General features: G+C 42.0%; 1 protein-coding gene across 3 annotated transcripts in view; it reads right to left on the bottom strand.

The window, feature by feature from the left end:
- Positions 1–13,089, bottom strand: part of birc2 (baculoviral IAP repeat containing 2) — a 50,635-nt gene that overhangs the window by 23,344 nt on the left and 14,202 nt on the right. For all 3 annotated transcript variants that reach the window (XM_068034081.1, XM_068034079.1, XM_068034080.1), the window contains exons 4-5: positions 7,771–7,852; positions 7,629–7,674 (exon numbers count right to left, since the gene is read on the bottom strand). In XM_068034081.1, the coding sequence (XP_067890182.1) occupies positions 7,629–7,674; positions 7,771–7,852 (128 nt within the window). The remainder of the gene's footprint in view (positions 1–7,628; positions 7,675–7,770; positions 7,853–13,089) is intronic.

Below are 13,089 nucleotides of genomic sequence, written 5' to 3'. Positions count from 1 at the left end.
CCTGCACCTGTGAAGGAGGCCCTCAAAATGCTGGGGTCCTCCAGGCTGCTGAGGACCACTGCCATTCTCATGGCAAGCCATGGAGTAGTAAGGTCAACGCAGGGGAAGCATCACACAGGAGCATCTGCAAGCACATGAAAAAGTCCACCTAGCTGCACTTGGGTTCCACGGGCTTAGAGGTTACTGGAGGTCCTGAAGCCTGAGTGAATGAGGCCCATAGCAAACAGCTACAAAGTTCTCTGGGCATCCCATCCCTCCTTGCTCCATACATACAGGTGCCAAAACCAAAAGGGCACTCAAGTGGAAAGCCACACTGTGCTAGGCAAGTTTTCCCCTGCTCCAGATTGCTACTTTCGCTGTCCAACCAGCAACATCCTTCCTCCCAAGTCATCCTACCACTCGCAATAGCTGTTCACTGCAGCCACCAATTCCCACTAAGCCTGCATAGCACTGTTGTTCCTGTGCACCCGTCGAAAAATTAGAACCACCTGGTAAAAATCACTGTATAAGCCTGTTAAACAGGCAATTTAGCACCTTCCTGCCTCATTCCAGCACAACCCTCCTCTGACCAGCTCAGCCACCTTTCATAAGGTTGTGATGTGAAAACGTCAGGCCTCCCTCAATACTCCTTCCACTTCAATTTTACCACTCCTCCCCCTCCCAGCCCGTCTCCAACGGGCTGATAAAATTCATCCCTTTGTGTCTGCCTCACAACTTGCTTTCCCACCTACCTGAGAGTGGCCATAGACCAAAAGGTCTGAAAATCAGTGGCCTAAGACAAAAAAGTCTTATTTTTTTTGACAAGGAATCATGTAATTATAGCACTATTAATGATCTGTATTGAATGCAAATTCTTCCAGGCCATTTCAAATGTGTAGAAAGTTTTCCCTTTGTTTACCTTCGATTACCTTAAGATGGTGGACCAATGCATGTGTATAAAATCACCAAAGTGACCTCAGCATTACAACATTTCAGCATTCACAGTTAGTACATAATGTAATTATGAAAGGTGAAGTAAATTTTTAATCAGAACAGGACCTTGAAAACTTATTCGTAAATCTGTGCTCGTTAGTCTGTTGTCACCATAGCCTTAAGGGGCTGTTGGCATCATCTTGCTTCTTCTCTGGCTTTCTTCAAGCCGCCCTCAGTCCACGTCTCAATGTCATCTACATATCCAATTTTCTGTCTTCCTCTTCTGTTTTTTTCCCCCCTCAGTTTCTCCTTCAATTGTTGCCAAGACAAAGCTATTGGGTTTTCGTTTCCATTGTCCGTAGTTGGCTATCTTTCTCTGTCTAACTGTACTTTTGATTCCTGAACTTCTACTCTTGGTCTAACCCACTCATTTGTCTTTCTGTCCATCCAGCCGTTTCTGAGCACCCTCCACATATCATAAGCGGCTATCCTCTTTTCATCCTCTTTCTTCAGAGTTCAACTTTCGCATCCATAGAGTGCAACACTCCACACTAGTGGCTGTACTGGACGGTTTTTCCCCCAACTTCATGTTGATGGACTTCCAGATGCTACTCAAGTCCCTGGTCACACCTCTTGCCGTAGCTAATCTAACCTGGATTTCATTTTTGGATGTAACTTTGGTGCTAATCATCAAGCTAGGTACTTGAATTTGTCCACTACCTCCATCTCAGTGCTTCTAATCTGCATTTATCCTCTGCTATTTAGAGCCATAATGGTCTTTGCCTCATTTATGCTCAGACCAAAAGACATTCTATCTTTTGACTAGGGCTGCCACAGTCTCTAGCTCCTCTCTGTTCTGACTACGAGTGTGGTGTTGTTTGCATATGAGATTCTATATGCTATGAGCTATGATGCAGCCACATCTCTCTGGTAACTCTCTTCCTGCACGATCCTCATTGTCTTCTCTCCCACAGCATTAAACAGCATGGGTGAGAGAAGACACCCCACCTCACTCCCTTATCAAACTGGAATTGGTTTGTATGATCACCAACTCTGATGACTCATGAAGCATTTCTGTATAGCTCTTGTATTAGCCATACAAGATGTTTGGGTATACCAAAGTCTATGTGTCCTTCACAGAACATCATACTGGACAGTGTCGAAAGCTTTGGCATAGTCTATGAACATGAGCCAAAGCCTGCCTTCTTGCTTGTTTTCACATTTCTCCATGTGATTTCTGGGCATAGCGTTAGTCGTACCCTTTCCAGGAATGAAGGCAAATTGCTCCTCTGCCACTTCTCTGCTCTCACAGTTGTGGGGTCGCAGGGGTGGGGGGTGACTCTGCTTGATGACATCAAGTAATACTTTAGATGCATGACTGATGAGACTTAGCATACAACGTTTTGGACAGTCCTGTGCGCCTGCTATCTTGGGCATTGTTACCATCTCAGATATAGTCCACTTGCAAGCCCATTCATCTGTTGCTCATATATCAATAACTTTCATTGCATCTACTGCTGTTTCACCTCCTGCTTTTAGTGCTTTCACTGGTTTGATCTTGTCCTTCTGCCTTTCCACTCGATGTTCTTTACAGCTTTTCTTATCTCATCTTTCAGTAACTCAGGTTCTAGTCCTTCTAACTTCCAATCTGTGTTGCTCATCCTGTTTCTTCTTCAGTTTCCTGCAATAATTTTCCCATCTCAGCCTGATCTCGTCCTTACATAACAAGTCTCTGTTTTCGTCCTGGATACCTATTCCTGGGTTTACATATTTCTTTCCAGTTATGACCTTGACTAGTGAATATACTTTCTTGATGTTTGTCATGCTAGGCTCCCACCTGCCAAGAATAAGGCACATCAATTTTGTCATGAACATGGATTTTTAAACTGTTGTGGAGCGAGGAAATGACTTGTTAAAACAGATCAGCCATGGCTGGAAAAAAATAATTTACATACTAATAGACATCGAAGTGGAGGGGGTGGGGGGGGGGGGGGGGGAAAAGAAAGAGAGCTTGCATTCCAGGTTGACTGCTAAGATGGCCGAATACACAAACGGACATGGTCAAACCAGCTAGTCACATGACTAACCTGCTGGGCAACCTGAGTTTTTGGAATTTTTACCAACAGTTTGGGCAGAAAAAGTGTTTGCTCCTGGACGGAGAAGATCTCTCTCCTGTCGTCTCCCATCTCTTTCTCACAAGCCTCTGAATCCACTGAAGACATGAACCCCTTGAGAGAAAAGTCTCTTCCAGCAAACAATGTTTAAGAATACCGGGCCCCAACAGAAAGCAAAATTTATCTACAATCAAGGACTCTACAGTGAGCGTGAAGAACCATAACAACTCTTCAGATATTGCCTCAAATCCTTCAACTTCATTTTTCTTCTGTTCTTTTCTGTCGCTATTTGCATGTATCGCCTATGCATGCTAGCGTGGGGTGGGGTGTGGATCCGTCGGCATTAACCAAATAAAGAGTTGAAATTTAATAAATTTCAACTTTTCTTCTTTAAACCTAAGAAAGCCTGTTTGTGCTGGTTTCTTTGTCTTATAATTGGAAAGCGGTGAACAAAGATTCACCAAGGGGGAGCTAAAAACATGATGTTTAAAATTAAACCCTGTTACAGCAAGACCAGGTGAAGGCTGAAAGGGAACCCTAGACCTCCTTCTCACCTAGTCGTAACAGTGTTACTATTCTTGAAAGCTTCCTCTGTTTCTTCAGCTCTTTCACTCAGCCAATTGTTTTTGGCTTTTATACAGGTTTTCTTCACATCAGCACACAATTTGAACTATTCTCTGCTTTGTACACAGATCTGTGGTAACGTTTTGCAAACACTGCTAATTGACCCATTAGGTTTTCCCTTTAGCTGGATGAATGCAGAGCTATATGAGCCTAGCTTTCTTAGCAGTAACCATCAAATCTGCTTTGGCAGAGCATTTTGTGGCCAGTTTCTGGTGGGAGATTTCTAGCCTTCTCCTCTGTTCCTCTTATCTCCTCAACATACCTCTTGTATACACTTCACCAGCTTGTCACTGACTTGTGGCTTCTTGCCAAGTACTCAACTTGATTTACCCTCTGCTCTCAGTGCATATTCCAGTTTGGATGGCAGTGTATGTGCTAACATTCATCCGGGTAGATCTTGAGTCACTGATATTAGCCACAGTGCTGAAAGAACCTTCAACCATAGGTCCATGGAAGCAGCTCATTAAATGCAAGTCTGCAGAGAATGTTGTACTTGATTCCACCACAAGTCTAACCTTCCTTCCTTCTTGTATGGGGGCAACTGTTTGTATGGAATTGTCTGACCTCCAAATTGAAGCTCTGAAGTTCTCCCTCAGTGTCCCCTTCTAACTCCCCACACTGTATCCCATCCAACTGCTCACCCACACATACACAGTACCCATCCAACTGTGGCAGCTTCGTGATTGGCTGGCTTTAAAATAAAACTGAACCATTAAACTGACATTAAACCGGTCTTTTAAGTTTAGAGAGGGAGAAGCCAATGGCGGATATTCGAAACCCCAATGTCGGAAATCCACCATTCGGTGGAAATTTCTCATCTCTGCACCTTTTATCATAGGCAAATCTGGCTACAATACTCGATTCCTTCATCCATGTTATTAATATAGATTGGAAACAGTTGAGGCCTCAGCACTGATCACTGTTCATTTGCCAATCTGAACATGACCATTTAACCCGTTTTCTGTTAGCCAGCCAATCCTTCATCCACGCCAATACATTACTACCAATACCATGAGCCATCTTGTGTGCTAACCTTTTATGTGGCACCTTATTGAATGCCTTTTGGAAATCCAACTACACTACACAGCATGGACTCAATGGGCCAAATAATCTCCTTCTGTGCAGCAATGACATCTACTGATTCCCTTTTATCCACCCTGCATGTTACATCCTCAAAGAACTCAAATAACTTTGTCAACACCATTTCCTTTTCTTAAAACCATGTTGACGCCACTTGATTGTATTTGGATTTTCTAAATGTCCTGCTACTACTTCCTTAATAATGGATTCCAGCATTTTCCCTGTCAGATGTTAGGCTAATTGGCCTAAAGCTTCCTGCTTTCTGTCTCCCTCCTTTCTTGAATAGCAGTGTTACATTTGCAGTTTTCCAATCCACTGGGACCTTTCCAGAATCTAGGGAATTTTGGAAGATTACAACTAATATATCCACAATCTCTGCAACCACTTCTTTTAAGACCCTGCAATGCATGCCATCAAGTTCAGGGATATTGTCAGCCTTTAGTGCCATTAGTTTGCTCAGTACTTTCTCCTTTGTGATAGTGTTGTTTTAAGCTCCTCCCTCCCTTTTTCCCCCTGATTTTCTATTAGGATGCTTTCAGCATCTTCTACTGTGAAGACAAATACAAAATACTTGTTCAAAGTCTCCATTTCCTTGTTTTCCATCAATTCACCAGTATCATCCTCTAAGGGACCAATTTTTACTGTAGCTGCTCTCTTCCTATCAATGGTTAGTTAGCTCAGTTGGCTAGAGGCTAACATGAAATGCAGGAAGGCACCAACAGCCGCGGGTTCAATCCCCATACCAGCTGTGGTAATTCATGGAAGCGTGCCTTCTTGCCTTGCCCTTGCTTGAGGAATGGTGACCCCTCAAGCTATACATCACCAACTGTCTCTCTCTAATGGGGAGAGATGCCTATGGTCCTCTGGGACTATGGCTAGAGCAATCTATACACTTACACAAGCTCTTACTTTGTTTTTATATTTCATGCTATTTTACTCTCATTCTAATTTCTCCCTCTTCAAGTTGTCCTTTGCTGGTTTCCAAAATTTTCCCAATCTTCTGGCCCACCGCTTATCTTTGCAACACTGTATGCCTTTCCCTTCAATTTGATACCAATCTTTAATTTCCGTAACTAGCTACAGATGGTTCATCCTTCTCATTCTATTGAGGGAGATTCTATACCTTAGTTAAAAATTATGAAATACCTCCATAAATGTCTGATGCTGCTCATCTACCTTTCTACTGTCTTATCTTTCAATCTATTTTCCCAGTTCATTTTAGCCAATTCTGCCTTCATACCTTTGTAATTGCCTTTATTTAAGACACTTGTTTCAGACCCAAATTTCTCACCTTCAAACTGAATGTGAAATTCCATCATATGATCACTCTTCTCATAGTAAAAGGATCTTCCTTACCAGATCTAAAATAGCCCTGGTTGGTTCCACAACGTATTTTTCTAACAAACTATCCTGAATACACTCTATGAACTCGTCTTCAAGGCTATCTTTGACAATGTGTATATTGCAGTGAAGCAAATGACACCGTAATCAGCAACAACTAAATGATCATTTTTACAGTACTTTAACTAATGTGAGTATTTATATTTTTCTTTGCAAAGAGTACTTTAAGAGCTGATGTTTGAATTGTGGACTGAGTGAAGTGTGCACAACTGCAAAGCACCTGTTTCCAAGCAGCTCAACAGGCAAATGACAGGAAGATTTATGACTGTCACATGACTTGACTGTGGGTTTTAGTTTCACTTCTGCATTGTGAAAGAAGTGTGGGCTGTACCAGCAGCATGCAGTGAGCTGGCAGGCACCTGCTTGCAGACCAGAGAAAAAGACCTACTTTCTGTAAAAGAAGACTTGCCTCTCTTGGGAAAAGAATTCCTATGTTTGAGGTGGTGGCTGTGGTCTGCCTGGAGAGGAAAGACCCCGGACTAGCAGAGTTGCTATGCTCCGTGGAGGAAGATTGCTTTGCAGAGAGGAAGCCCTGCATTTTCAAAGGTAACAGATTCCTATTGCCTCCAGTCTCTCAAGAATCCATAACAAGTGATTTCTATTGCCTCTTGGGTTTTGGGAGATCCTGAAAGCTCAAGAAAGCTTCTATTGCTAGACTGCTACTTCAAAATCCAAGCAGACCTGTCGCTACACCCTTTGCCGAATGATCTGTGCGACGCCTGCTGCAGACAAATTGCCTTAAACACCTATCCATCATAGACTCTTCATCAACCTCACTTGGACAGACTTAGAGTAGCATCTGACTATTAGACTCTGGTTCACTTCACCGACCCGGAAACATCCTACCAGACCGTGACAACCCAATTATTTTATTATTTCCAAGTAACAGTTGTAACCCAAAAAAGCCTTTTCCTCGGTTAACCGGTTTTCTTTTGAATGTATGTGTGTGCATGCATGAAGGTTAGGAAGAAGTTTTAAAACAATTTTTTCACATAGAGTTCTTATTTTTGTTTAAGACTTAGTTTATTAATAATAGTTAATTTTATTGTTGTTTAAAGAAACCTAGTTTGGTGTGCTTTATTCTGGGGGACAAAGTGTGTTTAATTTGGCTACTTTCCAGTAGGTGGGAAACTTTACTAATATGTTATAACTTGCGGAGTAGTGGGACTGAATTAACAGTGCATTACACCCGCCTTGGTTGTAACAGTTTAACACAGTGTTTGAGCTGATGATACAAATTTTGTATCATTTTCACAACAGATAATACTAAAAGCATCCTGATAATATTCGTAAGGTGCATCAGGAGCAGCCAAAGAGAGACTGAACACTTTCCACAAGGAAGGAACTCTCATATTTCTAATAAGATTAAAAAGTAGTATGGCCTGAGAAAAGTCAACCGCTAGAGATGGTGAATAGGAATAAAAAGCTAAATAGTAACAGAAACATACAATATTTACTTTGTGTTTTTCACAAGGTTTCATAGGATTACCAAATTACCTGGTGTCTGAGTTTCCTCCAAGAGGTCATCTGAACTGGAATGTAGCTTTAAAGAAAAATGGGAAAATTTGGTCAAAAGTTGAGAGAAATAAATAAAGATTTCATGTGTTATTCTGTAGCAGTTGTAGAGAAATGTTGTTACCTGCAGATCAAATAGATTTGGAAACCTTGTCTGGATCTGATTTACAAATGGTTGTCCCTTCTCCTGGAGAAGATATTCACACCTGAAGTGAAAATATTAGGTTAAAACCACATCAATTAGGATTAATAATGTAAGTGATGGGAAGGTGAAGAGATCATAAAATTTCCACATTGAAATATATCAAAATAATTAATAAATTCCAAGGAATAGATGTATATTACACCCTGTCCCTACTGCAGATATTTTTTGAAGCCATAGAGTCATTTACGGCATAAAAGGAGGCCATTCGGCTCATCGACTCATGCCAGCTCTCGGAGCAATCCAGTCAGACCCACTCCCCCGCTCTATACCCGTAACCCTGCAATTTTATTTCGTTCAAGTGCCCATCCAATTTCCTTAGAACTACAGACAAATGACGGCACAGAAGCAGGCCATGCAGCCCGTCGTGTCCATGCCAGTCGAAAAAAGCCACCCAATCTATTCCCACCTTCCAGCACCTGGTCCCTAGCCTTACTGATTACAGCACTTCAGGTGCAACCTTCTGGGTTAAATTTAATCTTGCGTACTAATCTTTTCTTGTACCCTCTCTTTGCTTCCTGTATTAACTTTATCAATTCCCTCCTCTACTTAGCATAATCTTCCTAGGTATTAACTGAATCTTGCTCCTGACATTTGCAACAAGCAAAGTGAGCAAATAGAGACATGGTTGCAAAGAGATCAAGGTTGGGAAATTAATATTCCAGGGTACATAATATTTTGGAGAAACAGAGAGAATGGTAAAGGACGAGGGATAGCCCTGAAAGTAAAGGGTGACATAGGACGTAAGAAGGGATCTGGCCTCAGAATATCATGGAGTAGAATCAGTTTGGGCGGAAATTATGAATAGCAGGAGTCAGAACACATTGGCGGGAGCAGTTTACAGGCCCTTAACAGCAGTTACATTATTGGACAGAACATTAAACGGAAATTATCGGAGCATGTAAAAAAGGGAATGTATTAATTGTGGGGGACTTTAAACGGCATATAGACTAGGACAAATCAAATTGGCAACAGTGGTCCAGAAGATGAGTTTGCAGAATGTTTTCATGACAGTTTCTTGGAGCAATACGTTGTAGAACCAACTAGGGATAAAGCTATCTTAGATCGCGTACTGTGTAATGAAGCAGGGTTAATAAGCAATGTCATAATAAAAGATCTACTGGGAAATAGTGATTATAATACCAGTGAATTTCACATTAAGTTTGAAAGTAACACATTTCAATCACAAAGAATTTTCAACTTAAAGCCAATTACAAAAGGTATGAAGGGAGAATTGGCTAAGGTTAATTGGGTAAATAGACTGGAAGGTATGGCGGTAAATAAACAGTGGGAATCATTTAAAGAAACAATTCAAAGAGTTCAACAAAAGTACATTCTGTTCAAAAATAAAAAATTGTCAAGATAGACCCATCCATGGCTCGCTCAGGAAGTTGAGAGTATTAGACTAAAAGAAGAGACTTACAATGCTGTAAAAAAAAAAGTAGCAAGTCTGAGGATTGGGAGTATTTTAAAAACCAGCAAAGCACCACCAAAAAGTTGATAAAAAGGAGAAAAAAATAGAATGAATGAGAGTAAACTAGCCAGCAATATAAAAACAGAATGCAAGAGCCTTTAAAAGTACATAAAGAGGAAGAGAGTAGCTAAAGTAGACATTGGTCCCTTAGAGGCAGGAACAAGAGAAATCATGAGGAATGAGGAAATGGCAGAAGCATTGAACAAATATTTCGTGCCTGTCTTCACGGAAGATGATACAAGTTCCATACCAGAAATAGGCAGCAACCTAGGGCTAAAAGGAGGGAGGAAATTAAGGAATAAAAGCAAAACACTGCAGATGCTGGAAATCCAAAATAAAAACCAAAGTGCTGGAAAAACTCAACAGACCTGACAACTCTGCTTCTCTCTCCACAGATGCTAATGTTTCAGATTAGTGACCTTTCATCAGAACTGGCAAAAGGTCAGAAATGTAATAGGTTTTAAACAAGTAAAGTGGGGGTGGGGCGGCAAGAGAACAAAAGGGAAAATGTGTGATAGGAGAGAGGGCTGGAGAGATTAACTGACAAGGTCATGGGACAAAGACAAAGAGAGTGTGCTAATGTATGATGAAAGACAAAGCATTAATGCAAAGGGAGTGTTAATGACAGAATAATGAGCAGCCCTAGCCAAAAGCACAAACATGAAAAAAAAGTAGACAGGCATATGGTTAAAAAAATATATATAAAAAGGGCCAGTCACGCTCTGAAATTATTGAACTCAATGTTCAGTCCAGTATGCTGTAGCATACCTAAATCAGAAAATAAGGTGCTGTTCCTCCAGCTTGCGTTGATGTTCACTGGAACACTGCAGCAGGCCCTGGACAGAGATGTAGGCATGACAGCAGCGGGTGTGCTGAAATGTCAAGCAACTGGAAGCTCGGAGTCCTGTTTTCGGACTGAGCAGAAGTGTTCCGCAGAGGTCACCCAATCTGCGTCTGGTCTCCCCAATGTAGAGGAAACCACATTGTGAGCAGCGAATATAGTACACTAAATTGAAAGAAGTACAAGTAAACCGCTGGATCACCTGAAAGGAGCGTTTGGGGCCTTGGATAGTCCGTGTCCAACCCATTTCCCAGACTTCTGCCCTCACCCCCTTCCTTTCCCTCCCAGAATTGTGACAGGGTTCCCCTTGTCCTCACTTTCCACCCCACCAGCCTACACATCAAAAGGATCATCCTCCGCCATTTCCGCCACCGCCAGCTTGATGCCACCAAATGCATCTTCCCCTCCATTACCGTCAGCATTCCGAAGGGATCGTTCCCTCAGTGACACCCTGGTCCACTCCTCCATTACCCCCGCAACCTTGTCCCCTTCCCATGGCAACTTCTCATGCAATCGCAGGAGGTGTAATACCTGCCCTTTTACCTCCTCTCTCCTCACTATCCAAGACCCCAAACACTTTCAGGTGAAGCAGCTATTTACTTGTACTTCTTGCAATTTAGTATACTGTATTCGCTGCTCACAATGCAGTCCCCTCTACATTGGGGAGACCAAACGCAGACTGGGTGACCGCTTTGCGAAACACTTCAACTCATGCCAAAAACAGGACCCTGAGCTTCCAGTTGCTTGCCATTTCAACACCCCCCCTGCTCTCATGCCCAGGGCCTGCTGCTGTGTTCCAGTGAACATCAACGCAAGCTCGAGGGTCAGCACCTTATTTTCTGATTAGGCCTACTGGACTGAACATTGAGTTCAATAATTGCAGAGCATGACTGGCCCTTTTTTATTTTATTCCATCTTTTTTTTAACCATGTGCCTGCCTATTTTTTTCATGTTTGTGCTTTTGGCTAGGGTTGCTCATTATTCTGTAATTAACACTCCCTCTGCACTAATGCAGTGTCTTTCATCACACTCTTTGCCTTTGTCCCAGGACCTTGCCAGTTAATCTCTCTGGGCCTCTGTCTTATCACACATCTTCCCTTGTTTAACACCAATTACATTTCTAACCTTTGCCAGTTCTGAGGAAATTAAGGATATTGATATCAGCCAAGAAAACATATGAGAAACTTGAGGGACTAAAATCTGATAAGTCCCCGGGGCCAGATGGCCTACATCAAGGGTACTAAAAGAGATAGCTGTAGAGATAGTGGATGCGCTGGCTATGGGTTTCCAGAATTCCTCAGACTTAGGAATGGTCCCGTCAGATTGGAAGTTGGCAAATGTTTATCTCCTTTCTTGAAAAGCGGTGCGAGAGAAAACAGGGAACTACAGGCCAGTTAGCCCATCAGTCGTTGGGAAGATGCTGGAAACTATTCAAGAAGTCTTAACATTGCACTTGGAAAAGCATAGTACGATTAGAACAAGTCAGCATAGTTTGAGAGATCCTGTTTGACAAATTTATTCGTTTTTGAGCATGTAACCAGTAGGGTAGAAAAAGGGGAAACCAGTAGAGGTAGTATACCTGAATTTTCAAAAGGCATTCGACAAGGTGCCACATAAAAGATTAATAGGCAAGATAAGGGCTCATGGTGTTGGGGGTAATATATTAGCGTGGATAGAGGATTGGTTAACAGACAGGTAGCAGAGAGTGGGCATAAATGGGGCATTTTCAAGTTGGCAGGCAATGAATAATGGGGTGCCGCAAGGATCAGTGCTGGGGCCTCAGCTATTTACACTCAATGACTTGGATGAAGAGACAGTGAGTTATGTATCTAAGTTTGCTGATGATACAAAGCTCGGTGGAAAGGCAAGATGCAGGGAGGACATAGAGAGGCTGCAAAGAGATATTGACAGGCTAAGTGAGTGGGCAACAAGATGGCAAATGGCGTATAATGTAGGGAAGTATAAATTGTTCACTTTGGTCATAAAAATAGAAAAAGCAGAATTTTATTTTTTTTTTTAAAAAGGTGTGAAACTGGTAAGTGTTGATGTTCAGACAAACTTCAGGGTACTCGTACAAGGAAAGCACAAAGTTAACATTCAGGTGCAGCAGGCTATTTGGAAAGCAAATGCCATGTTGGCCTTTATTGCAAGGGGATTGGAGTACAGGAATAAAGTCTTACTAAAATCATACAGGGTTTTGGTCAGACTGCACCTGGAATACTGTGTGCAGTTTTGGTCTCCACATTTAAGAATATACTTGCACTGGAGGCGATGCAGTGAAGATTTACTAAATTGGTCCCTGGGATGAAGGGGTTGTCCTATGATGAGAGGCTGAGTAAATTGGGCCTATATTCTCTGCAGTTTAGAAGAATGAGAGACGATCTAATTGAGACATACAAGATTCTGAAAGGGCTTGAGAAGGTAAAAGCTGAGAGATTGTTTCCACTGGTCGGGGAATCTAGAACGTGGGGGCCAATCATTCAGGACTGAGATGAGGAAAAATTACTACATTCAAAGGGTTGTGAATCTTTGGAATTCTCTTTCCCAGAGGATTGTGGATGCTCCATTTAAAGCTGGGATAGATAGAGTTTTGGTCTCACAGGGAATCAAGGGATATGGGGAGCGGGCAGCAAAGCAGAATTGAAGCCCAAAATCAGTCATGATCACACTGAATGGCTCGATGGGCCATATGGTCTACTTCTGCTCCTACCTCATGTGCTCTTCTGAGCAAGAATGTTCTCAGAATTAATGCATCAACAATTTACACAGTGCCTTCAATGTAATATCTTCAAAGACGCTTCACTGAAACATTATAAAACAAATATGACACAAGTCATAAGGAGATATTAGGGCAGATGACCAAAAGCTTGGTCAAAGAGGTAGGTTTTAAGGAGTGTCTTAAAAGGAGAAAAGCAAGAAGGGTGAA

The sequence above is a fragment of the Heterodontus francisci genome, chromosome 6 (genome assembly GCF_036365525.1).
Source record: "Heterodontus francisci isolate sHetFra1 chromosome 6, sHetFra1.hap1, whole genome shotgun sequence".
Lineage (NCBI taxonomy): Eukaryota > Metazoa > Chordata > Chondrichthyes > Heterodontiformes > Heterodontidae > Heterodontus > Heterodontus francisci.
This window is presented reverse-complemented; position numbering and strand designations above follow the sequence as displayed.